Below are 27036 nucleotides of genomic sequence, written 5' to 3'. Positions count from 1 at the left end.
CATAAATACTGCAATGAGGTTACTGTGAAATTCCCCTAGTTGCCACATGCTGTCACCTGTTTGGGTCAATGTACCTAACCAGCACGTCTTTCAGACTGTGGGAGGAAACTGGAGCACCCGGAGGAAACTCTCACAGACGAGGAGAGAACGTGCAAAGACCACACAGACAGTGACCCAAGCCGGGAATTGAACCCAGGTGCCTGGCGCTGAGGCAGCAGGGAAACCGTGCCGCCCCTCACCTGCATCTCTCGTATTCAGTGATTTGATTGATTTCATGAATAAATTACCATTCGACTTGGGCATACCTGGCTGCTTGGCCATTGGAACTGTATGAAACTAAAAGGGACTATCTTCAGAAAACCAACATTAAAAGTTTTGAGAAAGGGGCAAACAGTGCCTTTCACTGACACTGAATCAGCAGCCCTTCAGAGCACTTGCAGTTTGCCAGATGAGAAGCTTACTGTTTTTTATGCCAGTTTGATGGTTTCAGTAGAAATAGTTTTTCACTTGTAAATGAAGTTTTGACAACTTTTTTTCCAGTGGAAATATTGATTGTTTTGAGTTGCAAAAGTTATCACAGGCAAAGATGTACCTGTGTCTAAAAGAGTTGGGTGGCAGAAGGTATTTGCTGACTTTAAAAAGTGACAAGCAAATAGGGATATTCTGAAATTAGGATTATAATTAAAATTCATCACTAGTCTCTTTTTCCTTAAAACATCATCAGTATGAAAGAACTGTGACTGAGTGACCTTTTTTTCGTTTATTGTGCTGTTTATTTCTATTTGAATGTTTTTGATTTACACAGTTGCTGATTTTTGCATGGAACAGCATTGACAGGAACAAGACCTGATAATGAATTGGTTGAACTAATGACTGTAAATATATAATCATCAAATTTAGCTGCTTCAACAATTTGTGTCTTCCATAGTTCCTTAATACTGCAGGCACCAATAACTTGTGCAGTCTAGCCCATTAGTTGCACCCCTCATTGGTAACTGTTTAAACATAATCTTTTTAAAAGCCTAATGAACTTTTAATATTCATGTATTTAATTATATGCTGTAAAAAGTGATAGAATTCATGTTTTTAAAATAAGAGAAATGCAAGTGTAATTTTCATTTAGACAGCTATTGAACAATATTTTCCGGCCATGTTTGCTCCAAGACCGGAAAATCCCACCTGAGGTCAATGCACCTTTGCATAGTCTGTGTCCTGCCTTCTCTGATTCCTATGGCGGAGGGGATGGGAAAATTCCACCCAGTGTCTTTTACAACAAAGTGCCAGCACACCCACATGATGAATTACATTTGGAATTGTATTTACTGGTGACACTTGTAATGTGAGTAGCAGAAGATGTTGGTACCAATCAGTTATGACCTTGGGAGGTGAGAGGAACTGAGCAGAAATCAACAATTTGCTGCTCAGGAAGAGCAGGGGTCACCCTGGGTTTTGGATGTATTTCACTTAGTAACTGCCTGAAAGACTGTATTGTATTGGAAGAGGTCTAGATGCATTCCGCCAGAGGATGATGCTGGACTTTTTAAACTAAACAATTGGAGGGATGAGCAAAAATTGAAATATTGGGCAATGTTTATGGTAAAATCTCACAGTTTATATGAAAGTTACTGTTATGTTTGACCTTGGTTTTGTTTTTTTTTCAGAAATTGCACCAATGATGGCAAAAACAATAAAATTTTTCAAGAACCGTTTTAGTCGAAGATAAAATGAGTGGTTGAAAGATGGAGGGAACAGTGACATCACCAGCTCCTTGAATAGTGATGTATCAACTGGTCCTATTCTGAGCCATTTTATGTGCTCAAGAACACAAGGGTACAAATTGCAATACCAAGAACTTAAAGACAGTTTGTGTGCTTGAAATGATGTCTATGGATTACATCTTATTTTTAAAAATATTTTATTATTTTACATTTAGAAGCAAAAATGTAAGCTCTTGTTACTGGGGCACTGAGTGTTTTGTTTCCCCTCTAGAATATTCATGTGTAAATAACACTTGGGCCAGTCTTGTTGCACAAAGTTTAATCATTCTATTTTAAAAATCCTTTACGTTTTTAAATTGTCATCATAAAGAGAAGTTGATTTTAATTACCATGAATTTGAGGCCTAGACAATATTAATGTTGCAGTATTGGTTTTAAATGTTCTTCCCGTAATTATCTCTCTATCTCTTTTACTATTGTGCCAATCTTTTTTGCATTTCATGCTACACAGCGTTTCAGGCATTTTAACATTGGTTGTCCCATTGGGTAGGATTTATGGTTCATAAATTACATTAACATTGTGGGAAAAGAAATGCAGACAGAGAAATAAGTAGTGCCATTTTGACTTTTTGTTTTGTGGTAACATGATTTCTCCTAATAAAGTCCTGGTGCTGTGAGTAAACATGTGACATTGACATGTATGTTGGCTGAGTCTTTGTCAAGAAAGTGATTGCAGATTAATATGGATTGGGTACTTCTTTGTAGCAGCAGGTTTGAAGGGGAGTGCATGAAGTAGTCAACCTAAAAAGATTGACGATCTGTTTGCAATTGATAGCTGCAGAGACAATGCTTCAGGATTTTGCCAGATATATTACCAAATGTATCATGGCATTAGGACAGCTGAACTTTTGTGGCCCTTTTGAGATTATTTATTCTGTAAGTGTGACTAGGTTGGCCATTTCACTAATTGTGGGATTAATATCGTTTTGTGTGAAAATCGGTAATGTTCATTCTGAAATTACATAAATCACTTGAGATCCTGCTAGCAGCTACCTATCCATTACAATAAGATGGATATTTCACCTGTAACACTAAGTTCTGTATTATTCACTTGTGGGAAAGACCTACTCTAGCTCACTTGCTATGGTTCATGCACATTAAAGAACAGACCATATCTGTTCATAAAATTTGCCTGGATTTGTTTTTCTTCGTCTATTAGAATGTTGTCACAACAGCTTTGTTGAGCAGTGTACATCATTGCACTATATTGTGATTCTGTTCAAACCCAATTTCAGGCCAAGATGCAGACCGGTGATTATTATGAATGTGTTAGAAGTTGAGTTTCTGTTCATTCACCAATATATGTGGTGCTATTTCAGTGGTGCATTACAGGAGAAGGAAAAAAATGGTAGTCCTCTACTGAGTTGCACAAAGCAAATACAGGTACGACATTTCCAAAAAAACAAAGCAAACTGGAAAAAGTGTTGAACTTGATATAAACAGATTTATTTTAAGGGGGCGTAAACAATATTTAACGATCTAATAAAGAGCCATTAATGTATGATGGTATGAATGTATTTATCTTATACTGTATGTAGAATTTCTAGCAATTGGCGATTGATTATTATGCCATTAAAATTGTAGTAATGATGCCTAATGGTTAAATTTCTCCTGCAAACTTTGTCACACGTCTCCTGACTTGACAACTGCTAAAAGACTGAAAAGGCCAGAACTGCATACATAAATTTAACATGAAATGTAAACAGTGTGTTTGTTTATTTTGAATGAATACCAAGAGTATTTTTTTTGTGTGGTGGATTAGATGACTACTGTACATGTTTTAAGTTTGCCTTGGGAATTCATGATGTCTTATGAAACGTATTGAGTAAGTTTCTATTTTATTAGCCCATGTATCTGCTATTCTGCATGGTAAGGTGCCTGGCTGTCTAACTTTATATGTAAAAGCTTTTTGCCTTTAATGCCTGCCTTTCATGTCCCCTCACAATTTTATGAGCAGCCAGTTTTCAGACCTGAAAATGCCACTCTGACCATGAGGAAGTAATCATAGAATGGTTACAGTGCAGGGGAAGACCATTCAGCTGTCATTTCCATGCTGGCTCTCCTGCAGGTGCAGCTCACCTGATCTCATTTCCCCCACCTTTTTGCTCGCAACCTGCACGTTTTTCTCTTCAGGTAATTATCCAATTCCCATTTGAAGACCACGGTTTGAATTTGCCTCCACCACATCCTCAGGCAAAGTTTTCCGGATCACTGCATAAAAATGTTTTTACTCAACCTTGCCGTTACTTTTTTTTGCCCAAACATAAATCGGTATCCTCTGGTTTGCTATCTTTTCACCAATAGGAACAGTTTCTCCCAAACGCTCTGTCCAGCTCCCCTCATGATTTCATGTGCCTTTACCAAATCTTCTCCAAGAACAGCCTCAAGTTCTCCACTCTATCCATCTAACTGGAGTTCCTCACCCTTGGAACCTTAAGTCATGAGCTTTTGGTTAACTTTTAATTTTACTCTTCTCCAAGAAGGCATTTCAACTCTGCATGACAGTTGATTTAGCTAATATTAGTGTATTGCTGTATAGAAATTCAATTTGGGAAAAATCTTTGGCATGACATGTTAGTACTTTGATATCTCCCTAGTGGTGAGGTTTATAGCATGATACTTACTTCATCTCCCTCCTGAACAATTTTAGTGAGTTTTAAATGGAGAATGATGGAGATAGCATAGGTTGATTGACTTATTTTCTCAACACAGTGGAATAGCTTATTCATTTTCCTAAATACTCATTCCTGTCCACTCCAAATGTGCATCTGTACTAATGATAGAATCCATTAGCAATATTTTTATTGAGCAAAATGAAAAACTTGCTGTTAACTTCTGACATTTTATAAATTATAAGATATATACCCAAAAGATCCTTATTGCCACCCATCACCCTTCAAAAGAGATTTGCACAATTTCCTGTGTGTAAATACAGTGTAATCTTGCAGTTGTTACACTGCAAATTGAAAATCCATCTCATCGTAATGTTGTAATCTTGCTACTTAAGGTTACTGTGTTCTAAGGAATTGAGTAATTTGGAAGTACCTCAACTCCACACAACATGGTGCATTTTTTGAAGAAATGGTCACAAATATTAAATGAATAATTAGAAGAGAATTGAAGTCTTGAACTCCTGTTTTTCAGTTTGGCTAACTTAGCAGAAACCTACAGGAAACCTCAGAGGTTTATCAAAGTTAATCAAACTTAAAATGGGGTTACAGCTTTGTAATTCCATTTTATGTATCAAGTTTATTTGTAATGTGTTTTTGCCTGAAAGTAGCCTAGGTAAAGTGTGCTCATTCTTGTCCCCTTAAAATAAAATATTGGCTTAAAAACAAGTTATTTTGTACATTTTAGTTTCCCCTTCAAAAGAGAATGCTGCTCCCGGAAAGTTCATACCTCATTTTGACTCCTTTTCCCATCCCTTCTCTTTGAGATCTCCCACATTTACCCTTGCTAATAGTATAGATTGCTAACATATCCCTAAGTTTCTGCTGCTATTAGTATGCATAATATGTGCAACACTAATCCAGAAGGAGCTTTCTGACACATTCTCTTAGCCTCCTGCTTCCAAACCTAAGATAGGCAAAATCAAGCGGTGAGAAATTTTAAATATTGAAGTTGTGACTTTTAACTGAACAGCTGTTAGATGTACCCTGAATTTGGACCAAAAAACTTACTTTCACTTTTGTTTTTTTTAAATATAGCTGGATTTTTTTTAAAGAAACCTCAAGTATATTTTAAAGTTGGAAACTGTGAGATGGTAATGGAAGAAACCATTAACAACATTCACCCTCTTTCTAAAAGGCTCTTAAACTTTTGGGATACGGTGATGGATTAATGAAGAGTTGCCTGTCAGCATTCTTTTTATTGTTAATTTAATAGCACATTCCATGTTGCATCTTTTGAATGAGGTATACTTAAAAGATTTTTACAAGTAAAGTAAATAGGGATCAAAATTATTGTCACAGGTAAGCTTTAAACTCAAGTAATTAATTCTTGTGTATTTTTACTTTATGCTTAGATACAATAAGAGCTATTATTTAGGCCTTTAAATATATCGTAAATGAGTTGAAGTTTAGCATCAGAAATTCTGTAGATCAAATGTGATCCTGAGAACTAAACACCTTTTCCAACCAGGGTTAAAGATTCACACTGCAGTTTATTAAAATTACCTCTTCAGATAGTGCTCCAAATTAAAATGTAGTAAAGTACATCAGACTAACCCTATGCATTTTAAGTCAGGCAGTGTAGTTGCACAGTGACTAGTACTGCTGCCTCACAGTGCCAGGAACCTAGGTTCAATGCTGGCCTCGGGCTACTGTGTGGAGTTTGGACATTCTCCTCGTCTATGCATGGGTTTCCTCCGGTACTGTGGATTCCTCCCACAGTCCAAAGATGTGTAGGTTAGGTGAATTGGCCATGGTAAATTGCCCCTTTGTGTCAGGGAGATTAGTGGGTAAATACTTGGGTGGGATTGTTGTCAGTGCAGGCTCGACAGGCCGAATAGTCTCCTTCTGCATTGTAGGGATTCTGTGATTTCGGAGAACTTCACAAAACATGCCTTAATTTGCGCTGCTAAAAAGTGTAATTTTGTACTGAAGTCTTCAAAGGGAGTTATATTTGACAATATATTGGGAAATACTTTTTATTAATGCAGTGAAAACTCATTTTAAACCGAGGTTGTTTCCAAACTTCTCAGAACTTATTTGCAAAAGGGACATTGAACAACATGAATCTGATAAACTGAACATTCCCTGCTGGACTTGTGAATACTGAACTAAATAAAATTGGGAACCCGAGGCACATTCAGACAAAATGAATGACTTGTCAATCAAAACTGTTACACTAAGATAAAGCTTCTGTGTCCATTTCTTGGAGAAAATGTATTTTAATTGAATATTTTACTCTTGTGCTGTATTAATTACTACTGAGTTTCTAGTGAACGTGGCATTTCACAATGGAATTCTAGTAATGCAAATTGAATACTGCAACGCTATATTACTACAAATTACTTCCGTTAGTCTTTCAAACTTTTTGTTGACCAATCTCCTGCCGCATTCCTCCCTTTTTCCAAATTCTACATGCCATTAGTATCACTGTGATGGTTTTGAGCTAGAAATTGTCATGGGTAAAACATGTTTGTTCCAAATGCACTTAGGTTATAGCACTAAATGAGTCGTTACAGACCAGCACAGTGCAATAATTGTTTTTATTTCTTTTTTGAATACTTCCGTTTTGGTATATGTACCTGTCCTCTTTAATTTTCCCACCTGCACAAAAGAAGAATAAGCTATGTGCTACTATTGGTCAACAGCTGACTACCAGAAGTGGCAAGGGTATCATACTTTTCTAGCATAATGAATAGCCTGTGGTTGCATTTCCACCCAGTGCCATAACCAACATTAGCAACCTCTACCACCTAGACAGAGTGCTGATGATGCACTGAGGGTTGATGCAGCCTATTTTGACTTCGATGGATAAACTGAAATTTGCACTTTTTTACTTTATTAAAAGGCAAAATAATATTCAGTGTATTGGAGAACCACTTAGTTTGGAAATGACAATTTTGCTTTAAGTTACAAGATTGTGTTTCAATTTTTGATAGAGATGATTTCTTAGCTAGATGTGTAAAAACTTCCTTTCAATTTGGCTCTTGTTCAATATTCACATACTATCTTCGTGGCTGTCCTGAATGAAGTGACCCATTCATTACTGCAATTTTTTTGTTTACTTTTGTGAAATTATAAATGCGGATGAAAGTGTGAACATTATTAAATGAAGAATATTTCTTCATTAATGGTATTCTTTGAATAAAGTGCGCACTTGAAAAGTTGTAATAGTTGAATTTTGCGGGTTCTTGTAACTAGTTGTGGTTTATTTCACAAGATGATTATAGACCATTTCGTTATGGAAAGCCACCTCACATCTGTGTAGAAAGTGTATTTGGTTTTAGGTTAAGGACCCGAATTTTACATGTGGCTTTAATTTGGGCTGTGTTAAGTAATCTTTTTCAATTTGTCAAATTCCATAAATCCAACTCCTGGCTAGTTTTCCTAGTCAAGTGTTCAAAATTCACTGTTTAAGCAAAATAGATAAATAAAAATGTTACAAAACCACGGCACTCTGTGCATTCAATTGTCAAACTGTTGCAAAAGTAATATTAACAGTAATCTTGTCAAAGATTGAATGCTTGTTTCACTCCAAGAAACAATAACTAAATGTTTGTACCAATTTTTACATTAAAGCTTTCCAAACGTGTTCCTGAAATATACATCAATTAATTCAAAACACTGAATTGCCTGAAATTTCACCTCCTGCTGGTTGTTCAGGGAAACGTTCATTAGTAGATTGCACTGTACTGGCTTTGTGGTTTTGGTAAGTCTTGTTGCCATTTAAGTAACCTTTTTTTATGCTAATGTTGTCTCCCTTCTCACTACTGATTACTATCGAGATGGAAATGAAATGTTGGATTGGTATATCCAAACTTGGTTTAAATCTACCTTGTGGTTCAATAACCTATCTGGGACAATATACCGAGTAATGTACTGAAGACGAGTTTAAGAGAGAGGAAATTAAATTTAGTGGTAAGAGAGGAAACATTTTACAAAGCTGTACACAGCTGGGGATGGTCATTACATTGTTCCTGCTTTTATGTATGGTCATAATATTGTTTATTAGTACAGCTCAAAGCTTATGGTACCGTTTGTAAACATTTAACAGTTTGCGTGAGACGTTGTACAGCAGTACGAAGATGCAAGTCAAACTTTTGCCAGTTCCTTCCTCCCAGGTGAACATGGACTTGAGCAGCTCCGATGTATCAATGTATCGGTCCCGAGGCTGCAGCGCCCCCTGTGGCAGGAGAAGGGAATGTTTAGCGCATGCGGAGTAGCGATGCGAGTGAGGCTAGTGCGCGTAGCTCCAACCATGGGTGGGGGAGGGAGTTGCGCAGGCGTAGTGCGCGGGGGAGGTAGACAAGGTGAGAGGACCTAATGGGGGTGGGGTGGAGGGACGAACATTTCAACCGGAGGCAAGGATTAGAGTGGCGGCGGGCGCCTGGTGGAGCTTCCCGGGGTCTGGGCTGCCCTATGCAGGCGGACTGTGGTTTGGTGGAATGGGCGGGGCGGGGGGGGAGGTTTGGCCCTGGGAAGGACCTCACTGGCACAGGGGGCAGTGGGGGAGGCTGCAGCTCCGTGCCCGCTCTCCAGGCAGCGGAGTCGCTGCTTGTTCCCCCCAACCCCTCCCCATCTCCTGTAGCTCCGGTCCTTCTAAATCCCGGCTCCTTGGGCGCTGGTTCCGGCCACGTCAGTATTCCTGCACGGTGCAGGTTGCTTCCTGGTGAGTTGCACAACGAGTCCATTCATTCCCCATTGCTGCTGGACACATAGGCAGCGCTGGCTGGGATTGAACTGCTGTGAAAGAACTTTGGAGTCTGTTCAAAGACCAAAAGACTGATCAGGAAACTAAGAATCGACATTTCAAAAGACTGCTCGGGAAGAAAATACTTGGTAATTCGGGGTAATCTGTAGGTGTGGAGCTTCACATAAACCTGGCTGCTATAAACTTGGTAAACTTTGAATGAGTGCGATTCCTTCCAGCGCGTCTCTCCGGTTTCAGTAATTGTCTAACTTCTTTATAGGTTGTTCGCATAATTGACCTGCGAGATCAGCTGGAAGGAATGTCTTTCATAGCTAATCGATCAACCTTTCTGAAGAAAGGCCAGTGTAGAAAGTGCCCTGTGTAAATCCAAGTGCTCCCTAGAAGGGCCAGTTTTTGATTAAGAATGGTTGCAATACGGGTAAAGATTTAAAGTGCCCTGTTTATGTCTAAGTTTTAAATTACATATCATTCTACTGCTGTTATCCACAATTTATTGATAACAAAGAACGATGGAGGTTCCTGAATCATTTGATCGCAGTGTTGAAAACGGTCAGTTCTGCAAAGGTAAATCTCTTGAGAATACATGATTTTTGCTACAGATACCGAAACGAAGATTTCATGTGTTTGACTAGCAGTTATACAGAAAGGGCTTGAAAGAATTGATGGGATAGCAAAAAATTCAACAGTGTGAGCCTGGGCATATAAAGAAATTTAAAATTATTGACGTCAGTTAAATTATTTTAGGTTGTGAGGTAACATGTCGACATGTGGACTTTCACTGATGTATAAAAACTGAGGTTGTAATGGGTAATTGCATCCATAAAGGCCAAAGATAATGAACTCAGAACCCTGAACCTACTCATTAGGCATGGTTGTATGATTTTAAGATTGTTCCCCTTCTGTCTGTAGGTTTTCTCCCACAATCTGAAAGACATGCTGATTAGGTACTTTGGCCATGTTAAATTCTGCCTCAGTGTACTCGAACAGGCACCTGAGTGTGGCGACTAGTGGATTTTCACAGTAACTTCATTGCCGTATTAATGTAAGCCTATTTTTGACTAATAAATAAACTTTGATTCAGTGTTATTGAACAAATTTATTACAGACTTCAATGTTTCAGACCCTTTTGGATTTCAGGAGTAAACCATAAATAAGAACGCGTTCTTCAATGGCTGCACTTTGTGCCATTTCACACTAACCATCATAGAGAAACTTGGTTACACTAAAGAAACTTTTGCTATAGTTGAAAATGTAGAATTGAAAATGAAAAATATAATAATTCTGAATCATTTTGCTTTCTTATAGAAAATGACGACGCAGAAGATCCTAGTAACAGGTGGAGCTGGTTACATCGGTAGCCACTGTGTGATTGAGTTGATTAAAACAGGATATGTTCCAGTTGTGATAGACAACTTTCATAATGCAATCCGAGGTAGAAAAAGTTCTGTATTTCTTTACATTTGTGGTATGGAGCTTTTTCATGCATCTGTGCGATGGGATTGCTGTATCCCTCAGAAATGTACTGCTTTTAATCTTCTCCTTCAGCACAGCATTATTGTGGTTCCTAAAGATCAGGTAGATCCTGGGTTAAATCAATGTTTCCACACTGATTTCTTACAGAAAACTAATTAACCTGAGGAATTAGTTCTTGGCTTAGGTGACAGAGAGCAAGCAAGAGATCAGCAAGTATGGACAGGATTCCCATTACTGATTACGGTCCAGTGATCGCGAGTGGAATTTGTTTTGCAGATCAACTAAAGGCAGGATGGGGCTGTGATGGCCATCTTAGTTTAGCTGTTCGCTACCCAGCTTTGCAAGTGAAAAATGGCTGTGTTAGTCGAGAACTTTGAATTCGGATGTCAAATCCAGACCATTGTATCCAAAGGAGTTTACATCAGCTGGAATGAGATGAAATTCAGCAATTGATGGAAAAGATACTTGGACAACCAGTATTTTTGTTCTTTAATATGGAAATATATTCATGTTGGCAATTAATGGATTTTCACACAGTAATTTTGTAACAGCTTGGAATATCCTGAATTGCAAGTTCTGTAATGTTCTAGTTTAATTTTGTACTGCTTGGATCCACATTGCAGGTGAATGGTCTTTGGAAATTGCAAGATGGATTAGTCTATTCCAGTTTTGTATGTCCTCATTTTCCTATTTAAAATAAAATAAAAACAGAAAATGCAAGAAATACTCACCTGTGGTAGCATCTGTGGAGAAAGAAACAGGGTTAATGTTTCAGGCTAATGATGCTCTGCCAGAACGTTTTGCTTTGTTTTGTTTTTGTTTTCCAATAAATGCAGTTGGATGTGAAGTTGTTGTAATTCTCAGATACTCAATTTCACATGAAGAGAATTTCATTTTTTGAAGATTGCACTTAGATTAACTGCAAATTTCAAAATGAAATTTCTCCTTCAGAATATTCCAACCCTCAATCAAATTAAATCCCTTTGTGTCACTGTTTGGTGTCCTCATTGTTACACGAATGCCATCAAAGGTAGGTCTTCCAGTTTGGGGGATCTCAGTCATCTGTTATCAGTAGCAGTCTATTTTCACTTGTTCTCTCCTGTTAGATATGAAAGTTGAAAAACAAGGACTGTACACTGTCATTCATGAGCCCAAAAGATTCTAAAGCATTTTACAGCTGGTGAAGTTCTTTTTGAAGTTTATGCACTCCTATAAAAATGTGGTGGTGGATTTGCGCACAGCCCAGTCCCATAAATAGTGACATGATAATGACAAAGTAATCTGCCAGAACACCACAGAGAATTCCCTTACACTGCTTAAAAATAGTGCAATGGAATCTTTTACAACCATCAGTAAGGACTGATGGGACCTCTGTTTAATATCCCATCCAAAACAGGCACCTTAAACAGCGCAGCACTTGATAGTGTATGGAACTGTCAGCAGACAATTTGTGCTCAAGAATGGAATGAGTTAGAGGCAATAATGACGGGTAACATTTACAAACTGTTGGCAATTGTCTTGTGAACAGATAAAAGAGGATCAAACTCCAGGAATACATCCAACTCTTTGCAATCCTACTTTTGGTCAGCAACTTGTTTGATATACTGGCTGTCCCATCCAGTGAATGAACTTGTGTGCTGGGGATGATCAGATTATGTAACAGAGAAAAGTTACATGAATTTTGTTTTTGTCATCCAGGTGAGGATGGAGTTCCTGAAAGCATTCGTCGTGTCAGTGAGATCACAGGAACTGACATAATCTTCCGAGAAATTGATCTGCTTGATGAATCTGCTCTGCATAATCTGTTCAAAGAGGTACGAATCTGAATCCAAATGCTGATTATCAGCTTTTCCTATCTTTTCGATTTCAGCTAAGATTTAACAGCATGTATTGAGTGATCCATTGCTATTTGTTCCATCATTCAGACTGTCTGTTTTCACCATCATAACTTCATTCTCTCTCAGCTCATCAGCTACTGAAATTCTTATTCATGCCAATAGACTTTACTACTCCAATGTACTGCTGGCTGGTCTCCCATATCTGCCCTCCATAAACTTGAGGTCATCCAAAACTTTAGTGCGTGTGTTTTAACTTGCGTTAAGTCCTATGCATCAATCTCCCCTATGCTCATCGGCCAACACCAGCTCCCATTTGAGCAATGTTTTGATAATACAATTCTCATTCTTGCTTTCAATTCCCTTTGTGGTCTTGCCCCTGCCTATCTTTGTAATCGCTTCCAGCTGCACAATCTTCCACAATATGAACTAATTTAATTCTGGCGTCTTTGTGCATCCTTTATTTTAATTGGTACACCATTAGTGGTTGTGTTTATAGTTGTCCTAAACTTTGGAATTCCTACCCTTCACCTCCTCCTCTTTCAAAATACATCTCAAAACCTAACTCTGATCAAGGGTGGGTGGCACAGTGGTTAGTATTGCTGCCTCACAGCAGCAGGGACCCAGGTTTGATTCTCAGTTTTAGTCGCTGTCTGCATAGGTTTCCTCTGGGAGCCCTGGTTTCCTCCCACAGTCTGAAAGATGTGCTGATTAGGTGCATCGACCTGAACAGGTGCCAGAGTGTGGCATTAGGGGAATGTCACAGTAACTTCCTAGCAGTGTGAATGTAAGCCTTAATTTGACTAATAAATACATTTTCAAAACTTACTTTAAGCTTTCGATTGTCTGATCTAATATCTCTGTATGTAGTTTGGCGTCATATTTTGTTCTCTAATGCTCCTGAGAAGTGCCTGAGATGTTTATTATGTTAAAGGCATTCTGTATAAGTTGTTTGTTCAGTGGATTTGGAAATAGATTTCTTTTTGCTAACTGTTCCTTGGTTAAGTGTGGTCAGAAATACAAAATCCAAATATCAGTGTAATTCACCATAAATTATCATGGTTATGTCTGACCTCCCCTCCCTTTCCTTTTCTCCTCCCTTCTTTCCTTCACTTTCCTCCCCCTTTCCCAAACTACCACTGTAATACAATGCCTCAAGAGTATTTTGTAGACTCTTGTCACTGGTTTGAGATTTGAAACTTAGAGTGTTGGGAGTTGGGCTTAAATTTGTCATTATTATCATTTATGACCACAGTGATTCCATTAAAAGTACTTAATTGGCTATAAAATATTTTGAAGATCCGAAGATTGTGAATAGTGCTGTTTGTAATTGATGATCATACGCAACCTTTCGCACAATACAACCTTTCACACTCAGAAGGTTATGAATTTCAGTGCATGATTATTTCTTCAGATTGAAAACTGTGGTTTTGCTTTGGTTTAAATTTTGGTGTTGAGATTCAGTGAATTACAATACTGTCCTTTCTGCTTAGTGACTTGGGTTTAAAGGCAGAGAAATTTATGTAGAAGAATGCTCCTATCTCTGACAGCTACAAGGATTTTATAAGTGTTTGTTCAATTGTGATTAAGTTGTATTTGCCAAGGTCATTTCAGGCTTGAGCTTTAATACCAAGTTGAAAAAACGTTTTGGTGTTAAAATCTATTTTATCTTTCTTATAGATTTAAAATTAATATTCTTCTACCCATTGTATTATTTCAAAATCCCATTCAGAATGATTCTGAAAGAGTTTTCCAAGTATGACTTGATGAGAACTACTGAGTGAAATCTGTTTTATTAATGAGGGTAACATGTTATTTTTCCAGCATAGCTTCTCAGCTGTGATTCATTTTGCTGGGTTGAAAGCTGTTGGAGAGTCTGTCCAGAAGCCTCTTCTTTATTATAAAGTCAACTTGACAGGAACAATTAAACTACTGGAGGTAAGTCAATTCAGAAGGTGATGATTCATTCACCTATAAGGTAAACTTGTGTAGAGGGGGAAGAAGAGCATAGTCTTCAGGATTGAGGTGCTTTCTCTTCATTACCCGTTTACAATGTCGGTAAGATATGAATTAATTCCAGTTGCAGGATAAAACCCAGACTTTGAGCATTACTCAGTTCATAGAATGTTCTCTCCCTTCCCCAACCTTTCTCCTCTTTACAAAGTAATGGCTTCTGCTTTGGTGAAGCTTGTCCAAATTTACTGGTGACACTAAGTTTAGTGTCACAGTAAGAGTATAACTTGGAGCAAACGTGTTCCAAAGGGATATTGGTAGATTAAATGGGTGGGAAAATTGTGGCAGATGTATTCAATGTGGCAAAGTGTTAGATCATCCACTTGGGATCCAACCAAAAAACTACTTTTTTTTGAAAAACATGAGCAGAAGTAACCAAAAACTAATAATGGCAGAGTGGCACAATGGTTGGCACTGCTGCCTCCTAGTGTCAGGGACGCAGGTTCAATTCCTGGCTTGGGTCACTGTCTGTGCAGCGCCTGCACCTTCTCCCCGTGTCTGCATGGATTTCCTCTGGCTGCTCTAGTTTCTTCCCAAAGTCCGAAACATGTGCTAGCTAGATGCATTGACCGTACTAAATTCTCCCTTAGTGTACCGAACAGGCACCGGAGTGTGGTGACTAGGGGAATTTCACAGTGACCTCATTGCAGTATTAATGTAAGCCTACTTGTAACACTAATAAATAAACTTTGAACGGGTACAAAAACGCTGTTAAAAGCTGCTTTTATCTCAAGGAGGCTAAAATATGAAGAGGCTGTAGTTGTTTACAGTGCTGGTCATACCCAGTCTGGAAAACTGCATTAAGTTCTGGACACTATACTCAAGAACAATTTATAGGCCTTGGAAGAGCTGCAGTACAGATTTCAGGAATGATACTGGAACTAACATGGTTAGCTTCTGATAACAGGTTGCTTAATAGACTCAATTTGTATTCCCTCAAGTTTGGAAGATTAAGGAGTGGTTTCCAGGAATCAACTGTGTCGCAAGTCCAAAGACTGTCTGTATAATTGGATGTAATTAAGCAGCATGATTTTCAAACTGTTGGATAGCTAAAACTTGATTAAAGCCAGAGTTTGGGGTGATTTTGAAACTAATTAGGGACAGGATTTTAGTTGCATCTAAATGTGAAGGGAGCCTCAGATGAGTTCTGAGATACAATTGCAGATTTAGTTCAGGATACTTCAATGAACCTTCAAAACTTTTAAGTTTGGTGTACATTGTTTAACATGTTCTCGGTGCAAAGTTTTTTGAGAATGTTCTGTTAATCTGGTTTGCATATTAATGATCATTAATCTTTTATTACTAAAATTTGGTAAAGCCTGTCATTGAGAAATGAAAAGCCTTGTGTAAGAATGCTACCCGAGAATCTGTTAAGGTGGTAGTGGATGCTCTGTTTAAGTGAACCTTTGAGTTTTAGAATACTTTGTACTCCTTTTCTTTTGTTGTTTTAGACAATGAGGACACATGGTGTCAAAGACATTGTTTTCAGCAGTTCAGCTACTGTGTACGGAGATCCCAGTTACCTGCCCATTGATGAGGCACATCCTGTTGGTAGCTGCACTAATTCTTACGGAAAAACAAAATACTTCATTGAAGAAATGATCAAAGATGTCTGCCATGCAGAAAAGGTATTTCTTTCCATTCTGTGTCATTGACGCCTGTTTAGGTTGTCAAACTTGCAAGTAAGCTGTATACAGTGTTAACCGAATGCATCTGTAACATTGTCCAAGTTACTGTGTTCCATTGGTGCTATGCCCATGTCTTGTTATGATCTCTGTAAACCGCTAATGTTTAAAAGAAATTCAAGCACCCAGTAATTAATTGGGAGAAATTACACCACAATATTTCACATCTTTAAATAAGAATAAACTTCACACAACAAAAAGCAGTGCTAATTTAGTATGGTACTGGGTAAATACTTTACAGCACAAAACACAACCACAAATACTTTAGACTAAAATCCTCAGCTCAAACCATACTTTTTCCATTATGGCCTGCACCCAGACAGTTATCTGCTTTCTTAGGATAAACTGCAAACTTCTCCACAACTGCCTTGGAAGGACTAGGATTTTTCAGCTTGAGCCTGAGCTTCACTTGCAATCTCTGTGCTGTAGTTTGAACAGATAATTAGAAATGAGCTCTATTCTCCTGGCCCACAGTTCATGGCAGACACTATGGGAAGAATTCCCCCACCACCACCACCACCACCACCAAAGAATTCTAAGTGAAAACTAGAATAATTCACACTTTTTTTTTCAGTGGGAGCTCAAAGAAGAATCTCCCACATTCTGCGCACTGCAGAGGTCACCAGCGAGAGTATTGTTAAATTTCAGGGGATATGGAGCAGCTGAAGTCAGCGCGCTGAGCAGGCCACTGCACATGTGCCAATTTGCTGAGATCAGCGCAGGCGCAGTAGTCCCACACTGATTGCCTCCCGATTGCTGACCAGCCCCGTGACCTCGCTGCACCTGCCAAGACCCCTCCCCCACATCTAATTTTCATTACCCCCAAGGTGCCCCTTAGGCAGTGGGCATTTTGCCCCTTGGAGAGTGGTAGATGCACAGGCTGGCACTACCAGGATATCAATGTCCAGGGGTACATCTTCTCCCCCACCGCCCAACCCCCTGAGGGGATCCAATTGCCCCCCCCCACTTAACTCCAGCGTGATTGGGCTGCTAGTTCCCCCAGAGTGGGAGTTACTATTATTCCCACTGGAGTAAACCATTTTGGCGGGGGTTAGATGTCAGCAGTTCCAAAGACTTCAGCCCTGAGCCCACTAGTCACGTTCAAAGAGCAATACAGCACGGGAAACAGGCCCTTCAGCCCAACGAGCCCGCGCTGCCATTTTAACAATGTGCTTTTCCTCCTCCACCCTTGACCCATGTCTATGCTAAGATATGAGTAAAATGATCATGTTAATGGTTTTTGCACCTCCCCGATGATTTCCAGTGTGGACCAGACACCGCTGGAAATCTGGCATTGGGAAATGCATGAACCCCGTGACTCCGTTGATGTGGCAATAAAATCGTGGCTATTTCCTCCCACAGTCCAAAGATGTAGGATTAGATTGATTGGCCATGTCCTGAGATGCGTAGGTTAGAGGGATTAGTGGGTAAAATATATAGGGATATGGGGATAGGGCCTGGGTGGGTTTGTAGTTGGTGCAGACTCGATGGGCCGTACGGCCTCTTTCTGTACTATAGGGTTTCTATTATTCTCTGTCTGGTTTTAAGCTAAACGACTTGATTTCACTGAGGGTTTCACTAAGTTAGATTTATTTATTTATCAAAAACCTTGTAAATTGGAAAGCAATATTTCTATTTTAAGATGCACTGTTGCTATATTTTGCAAAGTTTTCTTTAACTGTAGAATATGAATTCCTAGTGTTGTGATTTTTCAAAATTAAACATGATTTTCACATGGTGTTCTCAAATGGCTTTGAATTTCTGGTTTGCGATGGCGATTAACAAACTCATGGTTTATTCAGGATTGGAATGCAGTTCTACTTCGATACTTCAATCCTATTGGGGCACATGAATCAGGAAAAATAGGTGAAGATCCCCAAGGTATTCCCAACAATCTGATGCCATACATTTCACAGGTAGGTAATAAAGAAAAAGGTTTCAAACAGTGTGTAAGTACAATGGTGAGAGTGTGTGAAATTCTCCTTTCAAAAAGATAACAATGATGTTCATGACTTCCTCTTAATGGAGATGACAAATATTGTATCATTATTGATTAAGCTTACCTTTTTACAAAGGTCCTCAAACCCCTTCAATACCTCCCATATCCTTAGTTGATTTTATTTTGGAGTGCACATTTTTAATTTGGAGGATCAAATCATGGCTGCTCAGGCCAGTTTTCCCACTGCTCTCTTGCACTTTCACATTCAGATGTTAAAATATATTTCCCTAAATACTTTCACTTGGATCACATTGGCTAGGCCAGCATTTATTACTCATCCCTAATTGCCCTTGAGAAGATGGTGGTAAGGTGCCTCCTTGAATTACATATGATTGTAGATACACCCACAGTTTTGAGTTGGTAGATTCATTTGAAATCTATCCCATTTAGCATGATGGTGGGAAAGGGTAGCCACAATGTGAAAATGGGACTTTGTTTCCACAAGATTGTGTGGTGGTCACTTCTGCCAGTGCTGTTATGGATGGATACATTTGCAGCAGGTAAGTTGGTGAGGATGAGGTCCAGTATTTTTTTCCCCTCAGCACCCACCACCTGATACAGACCCAGTCTAGCAGTTTTGTTCTTTCGGACTCAGCCAGCTTAGTCTGTAGTGATGCTACCGGATCATTCTTGGTTGATAAACATTGAAGTCCCCCACCCAGAGTACATTTTTTGTCCTTGTCACCCTCGGTGCTTCCTCTAATTGGTGTTCAAGATGGCAGAATGCTGATTCATCAGCTGAAGGAGATGGGGGTAAGTGGTCATCATAGAAGGTTTCCTTGCCTATGTCTAGTTTGATGCCATTAGACTTTGAGGTTTAAACTCCAGGTTGATGGCTCCTAATGTAACTCCTTCCTGACTGTATACCAGCCGCCATCTTTGGTGGGTCTGTTCTGTTGGTGGGACAGGGATGGTGATGGGGATGTCTAGGATGTTGTTTGTAAGGTATGTTTCAGTGAGTATGACCATGTCCGGCTGTTGCTTGACTGGTTTGTGGGACAGCTGTCCCAAATTTTGAACAAACAAATGTTAGAAAGGAAGACTTTGCAGTCTTGCCAGAGATGGGTTTGCCATTGTTGTTTTCGGTGCTTGACTCTATGCTGGATGGGTGTGTCCAGTTTCATTTTTTAACTTTTCTGTAGTGGTTTGATACAACTGAGTGATTTGCCAAGTCATTTCTAAGGCCATTTAAAAGCTAGCCACATTTCTGTGTGTCTGGAGTCGGATGTGGGCCTGGCCAGATAAGGACTGCAGATTTCCTTCCCTAAAGTGAATCTGGTGGATTTTTGATGACAATTGACAGTGATTTCAGAGATTAGCTTTTAAATCCAGATTTATTGATTGAATTCCATCAGTTGCCATGGTGGGATTTGAACCCATTTCCCCAGAGTATTAACCTGGGCCTCTGGCTTACTAGCTGAGTGACATTTAGTATCAGGAAGTACCAGAATGATTGTGGGGGAAGTTGTAAGTTCCAACCTGCTCAAAATTTTGGAATGCTTTACCACAGCACTTGTTGTGGTATCAACTGCAGCGTACTTCCACAGAGAATTAGATCAGCATTTTAAGAGACATGTCAGCATATCTGAGGCAGGAGGAGAAAAATGGCATTCAAGTGGATAGCTCCAGTTCATGCAGGCAGAGACATAACGGGTTGAATAGCCTTTTGTGATGTAATTCAATGAATAACTGAAAGTCTGCTAATAAGATGTTAGGCTGTTTTCATTTTTCTGAAATGCAGAAGGGTTCTTAAAGTCCCTCCTCCTTATTCCTGTACCCCACATCATCTGGAGTATTTCCTAATCTCTCAATGTTGCAATTTACCATGTCCTGAGCAATGTAATTATCATTTTTTTTACCACAGCTGTGTTTAGTGATAAATCTTTGACCTTTTAGATGAGTCCTATTTTACAAAGATATATTGGGTGTTACCACAAATTTAAATAGCCTCCTGTGTCAGTAGCCACCTTTGGTTGACTGCCAGCGTGACTCACTAACCAAACAAAGCAGTCCCATGAAGCAAGTTGTTTATGTGTGAATTTTACAAGAGGGAAGCAGAAAGTTGTAAGCTAGTTTCAGAGCTTGGGTAAGAGCTTCTGTGTAGGTGACGTTTTGTCTCCTGCAGCATCCCTCCCACCCACCCCACCCCCCGACCCAAACCTGCGCCTCCGCATCCCTTCAGAGAAAGAGGGCTGGCCTGAAAACACAATAGGTGGAAGAGTCCTTTACTTTTGTTGACGTGCTCTATTATGACTCAACAATGTTTGACACACTAATGTAAAGTGAAATGATTCTGCTCAATAGCATATCTCGCCCAAGTGCTGAATCAGAGAAACACCAACTCGTGAAAGCAGTCTGACAGTGGTGGTGTGCTCATTTGTTAATTCTCTGATTTTGGGCCTCTTCTGCTGGGGTAGAGGGGGCTGCTGACTGCCTTTTGGATGAAGATTCAGTTAAAAGAGAGCTGATGATATCTGCAGCTCGTTCTCTGCCTTGAATTGAATGAGGGATGAGATGTTACTCGGTCTCACTGTGTGACACTTCCACTTGCTGCACTGCAACACATTCAGTAACTTCATTTGATAATGTGTTTAAACATTATATAGAACCTTAGTTAGAACGCACTTGGAATATAGTGTTCAATTCTGGTTGCCACACCACCAGAAGGATGTGGAGGCTTTGGAGAGGGTACAGAAAAGATTTACCAGGATGTTACTGGTATGGAGGGCATTAGCTATGAGGAGAGGTTAGAGAAACTCGGTTTGTTCTCATTGGAGGACGGGTCTACAAGATGATAAGAGGCATGGACAGCGTGGATAGTAAGAAGCTTTTTCCCAGGGTGGAAGGGTCTGTTTCTAGGGGGCATAGGTTTAAGGTGTGAGGGGCAAGGCTTGAAGGAGATATAGAGGCAGATTTGCCTGGAATTAGTTGCCGGGGGAGGTTGTGGAAGCGAATACGGTAGTGACTTTTAAGGGGCGTCTTGACAAGTATGGGAATAGGATGGGAACAGAGGGATATGGTTCCTGGAAGGGTAAGGGGTTTTAGTTAAGTCAGGCAGCATGGTCAGTGCAGGCTTGGAGGGCTGAAGAGCCTGTTCCTGTGCTGTAATTTTCTTTGTTCTGTTAATAGTGTCAGCCTTCTAAGGTGATGGTTCACACTACAGTGATCAACTCTGGGTTAACTCTGCCTCTTGTGTTGACACTGCAATGAAACTTGAGCATCCTCTCCAAGGCGCAAGTCTGAGCAAAGTTTATAGATGCCCTGGGCTGTCCAAATGTCAGGGTCACTCTCTTCAGCTCCTCGGTTGAGCCTTCAAGTCCCCCAAATGTCCTGGAAATTTGTTTATGTATGCGTGAGGCCAGATCTCCTCCCAGTACTTCAGTGGCTTTAACTTCGGGCTGTGAGGGATCCAGTTTCTCTGTGCCACAATGAAGAGGTAAAGCTGAGCACTGCCGGTGGAGAGGTCTGCTGATATGGAGAGACTTACACGTTTGATGCTTTTTTTTTGCATTGCTGCTAGCCAGTGTTGTGGGCTGAAAATGAGAAGCAAACTAATACAAAATCAGAACGCACGTTAACCCTCTTCGCCCAAATTAGATACATCACATTGACCATGTGGACCATATGCACTAATAATTCAATCGTATCCTGTACCAATAGGAAAAGAACAAAGAAAATTACAGCACCGGAACAGGCCCTTCAGCTGTCCAAGCCTGTACCGACCACGTTGCCCAACTGAACTAAAACCCCATATCCTTCTATTCTCATCCTATTCACGTATTGATGCCTCTATTGTGTCTTCTTCCACTACCTCCCCTGGCAGCGAGTTCCAGGCACCCATCACCCTCTGTGTAAAAAAAAAACTTGCCTCATACATCTTCTTTAAATCTTGCCCCTCGCACCTTAACCCTTTGCCCTCTAGTAAAAGCTTCTGACTATCCACTCTGTCCATGCCTCCCATAATCTTGTAGACTTCTATCAGGGCGCCCCTCAACCTCTGTCATTCCAGTGAGAACAAACCAAGTTTCTCCAACGTCTCCTCCATAGTTACCAGACAACATCCTGGTAAATCTTTTTCTGTATCTTCTCCAAAGCCTCCACATCTTTTTGGTAGTGTGGCGACCAGCATTGAACACCATATTCCAAGAGTGGCCTAATTAAGGTTCTATAAAGCTACAACATGGCTTGCCAATTTTTAAACTCAATGCCCTAGCTGATGAAGGTGAGCGTGAGCATGCTAGCATGCTGCATGCTACCTTGTCTACCTTCTCCACCTGTGTTGCCACTTTCAATCACCTGTGAACCTGTACACCCAGATCCCTCTGCCTATCAATACTCTTAAGGGTTCTGCCATTTACTGTGTATTTCCTATCTGTATTGGGCCTTCCAAAATGCATTAAACTCCATCTGCCATCTCTCTGTCCAAGTCTTCAATGTCCTGCTGTATCCTCTGATGGTCCTCATCACTATCCACAAATCCACCAACCGTTGTCATCCGCAAACTTAACCTATGCTTAATGTTACCTCCACTCACACCTATAAGACTTGAATAGCTGTAAAGACTCGCATTCTAATCAGTATTCTGTAAACTGAGTGTGTGCCTTTATATGCTCTGTTTGTGATCAGAACTTTCTACTCACCTGACGAAGGGGAAAAGCCCCGAAAGCTAGTGGTGGTTGCTACCAAATAAACCTGTTGGATTTATAAGAACATAAGAAATAGGAGCAGGAGTAGGCCATCTAGCCCTTCGAGCCTGCCCCGCCATTCAATAAGATCATGGCTGATCTGTTGTGGCTCAGTTCCACATTCCCGCCCTCTCCCCATAACCCTTAATCCCCTCGCTTATCAAAAACCCATCAACCCGCGTCTTAAAAATATTTAGCGAGGTAGCCTCCACCACTTCAACGGGCAGAGAATTCCAGAGATTCACCACCCTTTGAGTGAAGAAGTTCTTCCTCAACTCTGTTCTAAACCGCCCCCCCTTTTATCTTGAGGCTGTGCCTCCTAGTCCTACTGTCGTTTCTGAGTGGGAAGAGTCTCTCCACCTCTATCCTATCCATCCCATTCATCATCTTATATGTCTCAATGAGATCTCCCCTCATTCTTCTAAACTCTAACGAGTACAAGCCTAGTTTATTCAGCCTCTCCTCATAGCTCAACCCCCTCAACATTTTAACCTGGTGTTGTAAGACTTCTTTCTATGACCGAGCCAGTTCTGTATCCATCTTGCCAGCTCACCTCTGATCCCAGGCGACTTCACCTTCTATACCAGTCTGCCATGAGGGACCTTATCAAAGGCCTTACTGAAGTCCATGTAAACAGCCCTACCCTCATTATTCATCTTCGTCACTTCCTCAAAAAACTTGATCAAGTTAGTGAGACATGACCTCCCCTTCAATAATCTATGTTGCCTCTTGCTAATACATCCACTTATTTCCAAGTGGGAGTAAATCCCTGTCTCGAAGAATTCTCTCCAATAATTTCCTTAAGATTGAAGTTAAGCTCACTGGCCTGTAATTACTTGGATTATTCTTGCTACCCTTCTTAAACAAAGGAGCAACATTGGCTATTCTCCCCTGTAGCCTGTGAGGATACAAAGGTTTCTCTCAAGAAATTTCTCCCTTGCCTACCTCAGTATTCTGCATTTCAACCTTCAACCTTTCACTAGCAGCTGCATCATGGATGTTGCTAAACGTTTCTCTTTCTTCTCAGGTTGCTATTGGGCGTCGACAGTGCCTAAATGTGTTTGGAAATGACTATGAGACATGTGATGGCACAGGTAAGATCACTCTATCTTGTGATTCATGATTCAGGTATACACCGATCAACATGGTAACACAAAGGACAGATGCTCCAAAAGGATGTGGTGTGCGGCACTGGGTTCACACTGTCACCAAGGAGGTGACTTCTGCAGTTTTCTTGGGTCCATAAACTTAAACATATTATCCGTAACACAAAGTTTAAAAGACAGTGCTGAGCAGAATTCCTATGGAGAAGCACAAATTCCTTTGTTGGAAGTTGGATTCACATACTCTGCGGCTCTGGATAATTTCAGCTTTGTCTTTCCTATTTTGTACAAAATATCTATTTATAATTGGGCATGTTTTGTTTAAAACAGAAAGCAAATGCAGTCATGTGCCCTTCAAATTTTGGGGAGAGAAAATAAACATTCACTAAATTCAATAATGGGTGTCACACAGTGAGATAAAAGTCTTCAGGGAATTGTGGAGTGGGGTTGTTTGTTGTTCCAATTGTGTTCCTTGTACATGGTCCTTTTTTTTTGTACCTCCAGTGTCTTCATTTATTGGGGAACTACCTTGAGCAGCTCCAATGTCCTCAATTGACTAGATAATAGTTCCACTGGAAACCTCTGCCACTCGTTCACGTTGATCCATTCCTGTGTGAACAACATGCTTAACGAAGCTTCCTGCATTTATGTTTGTATTAGCAGGAACATCCAGAGGTGCTACAGAGCCAATGACCTCTGAGAATAAAGCGCCATGGCAGAAGAAAATGGATGACTTGCTATTACTGCTAGTGGTGGTGCTGTATTGGCACTTGTCTTACCGTGTACATTTACATGGTCAAGTGTACTCTGCAGGATTTTTGCACGCGGGACATTTTGGGCAGATGTGTATGATAATCAGGATCTGTATGTTATTTACACTGAGTGCTGTATTTGCACAAAGGCAAATATATGTTGAGAAAACCTCCTGATTGTCATAAGAGTTTAGGAGCAAATAGATTAAGATGAATTAGAAGAAGGCATTTGTTAGGTTACAATAAGGATATTCTGCATTTGAGGGTGAAAAGATGTTAAAGCTGTACCATAATAGCACAGAATCACCTGGATGATGCCAAGACATGGATGCAAGTTGAAATGCTGATTACAGGGCTGTGGGGAGGAATTTGGGCAGTGGGGATAGTTTTTGATAGTTTTAAATTAAAGGACAAATGACACCTTTTTGTGCTGCAGATGTCTAATCTAAAGTGCTGTGTACTGCAGCTAAGGCTTTTCTGGGTGTTATGATGAGTATAACCATGATACTGGAAACAAACTCATTTCTAGGAATAGGAGTTGTTAATGGATCTGAATGCACGCAAATAAGAGCTTTGTCTTGCTGTTTAGGTGTCAGGGATTACATTCATGTTGTGGATCTTGCAAAGGGACACATTGCTGCACTGAAGAAGCTTAAAGAGAAATGCAGCTGCAAGGTTTGTTATTGAAAGCTGCACTCAGGGCAGCTTTAACACTGTTTTAGTCTGCAAGACTATTGTCTCTGCTGCCTTCTACAATTTGAGTTACCTGTTTCCAATTCTTTGATATCTTTACCCCATCCTTTTTCTTCTATTCTCCCAGACTTTGTCCTTTGTCAGCACTACATAACTTATGCTAGGGCTACCTGTTTTCACAATAACCACTGTATGGTTCTCTCTGTCCAGGTGTATAATCTTGGTACTGGAACAGGTTACTCTGTTCTGCAGATGGTAAAAGCGATGGAGAAAGCTTCCGGAAGAGAGGTATGTGCTGGTAATCAGAGCTTCTGAAATGCCACCTTTTAGCCCAGCTGATAATTAATTAAAACACTTCTAATCTGTGATTGAAAAATGGATCAAATAACACAAAAATCTTGGTTTTCTCATCTTTTGCAGATTAAATATCAGATTGTCTCAAGGAGAGAAGGAGATATTGCTTCTTGCTTTGCCAATCCAGCTCTCGCAGAGAAGGAACTTGGATGGAAGGCAGAGTTTGGGATTGATAAGATGTGTAAGCACTCAGTGTAATAAAATGTCTGGGAGTTTAATGTAATTTTGATGTTCCATATTAAAGCAACATTTTAATTTGTGTAAAAGCAAAATACTGCAGAATCTGAAACAAAACAGAAAATGCTGGAAAATCTCAGCAGGTCTAACAGCATCTGTGGAGAAAGGGCCAACGGTTCGAGTCAGGGTGACCCTTCGTCAGTGCAGAATGTTGGCTTTATTCTCTCTCCATAAATGCTGTCAGACCTGCTGAGATTTTCCAGCAATTGCTGTGGTGGGGTAGTTAAAAAATGTGTGACTATTTTTCAAGTCTTCGTTTAGAGCTGTACTATTGCATTGTTAAATGCTGGACTGTTCATTGAGTTTTAATATTCTTTGTATTTTAGGTCAAGATTTATGGCATTGGCAATCCCAAAATCCTTACGGCTTCAGCAAGAGTGAAACACCAAATGCGACATCTACCAGTTGATTTTTTTTATATATGAGAACAAGATTTTAAATCTTTTGTAAAACCCTTTAGCGGTAGCCCAGAAATCACCGGTGATAAAATACAAAGTAGTCTTTCTAGAGATCTCTAATCTGTTCTGGTGGAGGATGATGTTATTTGAAAACTACATCAGAGCACAGAAATTGTGTACTTGTGAATTTTATTACATTTACTGATTTACGTCAGATTTTAGAATTGAAAATTATGAAGCAGTTTAAAGGTCAGTGAGGGACTGATTTCTTTTAGCAAGATTGTCCCTCGCTTTCTTTTTGGCTGAAGTTCCAGTAACTTGTATATAATTTATATATACACAACACATGAGCTGACTACAGCTCTGGTGCATTTGAAGTTTTTATACATTGGAATAACACCATAGCAATAAATTAACACCAAGTTTTGGTATGTGTGCTTCCAAGAATTTCTTTTCTGCTTCTGACATGGAAAAGTGCATTGATCTTAGTTACACCAACTGATGCCAGGATTGTTGAAGGATTTTTATGTTGCAGAGTCAGACAGACTTTATCACGGTTAAAACAAGCAAATTTTGGTTGCAGGTTGGTAGCACTGGCAATCTGGTTACAATCATATCTGTTGGTGGAGTATAAGAATAAAAGACATCTTGC

At 39.9% G+C, this 27036-nt stretch overlaps 2 protein-coding genes across 5 annotated transcripts in view; both read left to right on the top strand.

The window, feature by feature from the left end:
* The window catches only part of eloa (elongin A), a 60190-nt gene extending 52337 nt beyond the window's left edge, over window positions 1–7853 (top strand). Inside the window, exon 11 of the mRNA XM_080211234.1 lies at window positions 1662–7853. Coding sequence (XP_080067360.1) covers window positions 1662–1723 — 62 coding nt within the window. The 3' untranslated portion in view covers window positions 1724–7853. The remainder of the gene's footprint in view (window positions 1–1661) is intronic.
* A 212-nt stretch (window positions 7854–8065) lies between these two features.
* On the top strand, window positions 8066–26849 carry gale (UDP-galactose-4-epimerase). 4 transcript variants are annotated; one of them, XM_080211236.1, is made up of 11 exons: window positions 8066–8155; window positions 10463–10589; window positions 12329–12444; window positions 14290–14403; window positions 15930–16106; window positions 17966–18079; window positions 23875–23941; window positions 25292–25377; window positions 25606–25683; window positions 25816–25930; window positions 26313–26849. In XM_080211236.1, the coding sequence occupies exons 2-11, from the start codon at window positions 10466–10468 to the stop codon at window positions 26393–26395; spliced, it is 1074 nt and encodes a 357-aa protein (XP_080067362.1). In that variant the 5' UTR covers window positions 8066–8155; window positions 10463–10465; the 3' UTR covers window positions 26396–26849. The 4 variants fall into 4 exon arrangements, with proteins under 4 accessions (XP_080067362.1, XP_080067365.1, XP_080067361.1 ...); XM_080211239.1 differs by lacking the exon at window positions 8066–8155 and adding an exon at window positions 8744–8756; XM_080211235.1 differs by lacking the exon at window positions 8066–8155 and adding an exon at window positions 9128–9285 and having other exon boundaries at window positions 26313–26848.
* Window positions 26850–27036: the final 187 nt, after the last annotated feature.

Source organism: Carcharhinus amblyrhynchos, chromosome 24 (assembly GCF_965287045.1).
Source record: "Carcharhinus amblyrhynchos chromosome 24, sCarAmb.v2.hapA, whole genome shotgun sequence".
In the NCBI taxonomy this organism is placed as follows: Eukaryota; Metazoa; Chordata; class Chondrichthyes; order Carcharhiniformes; family Carcharhinidae; genus Carcharhinus; species Carcharhinus amblyrhynchos.
This window is presented reverse-complemented; position numbering and strand designations above follow the sequence as displayed.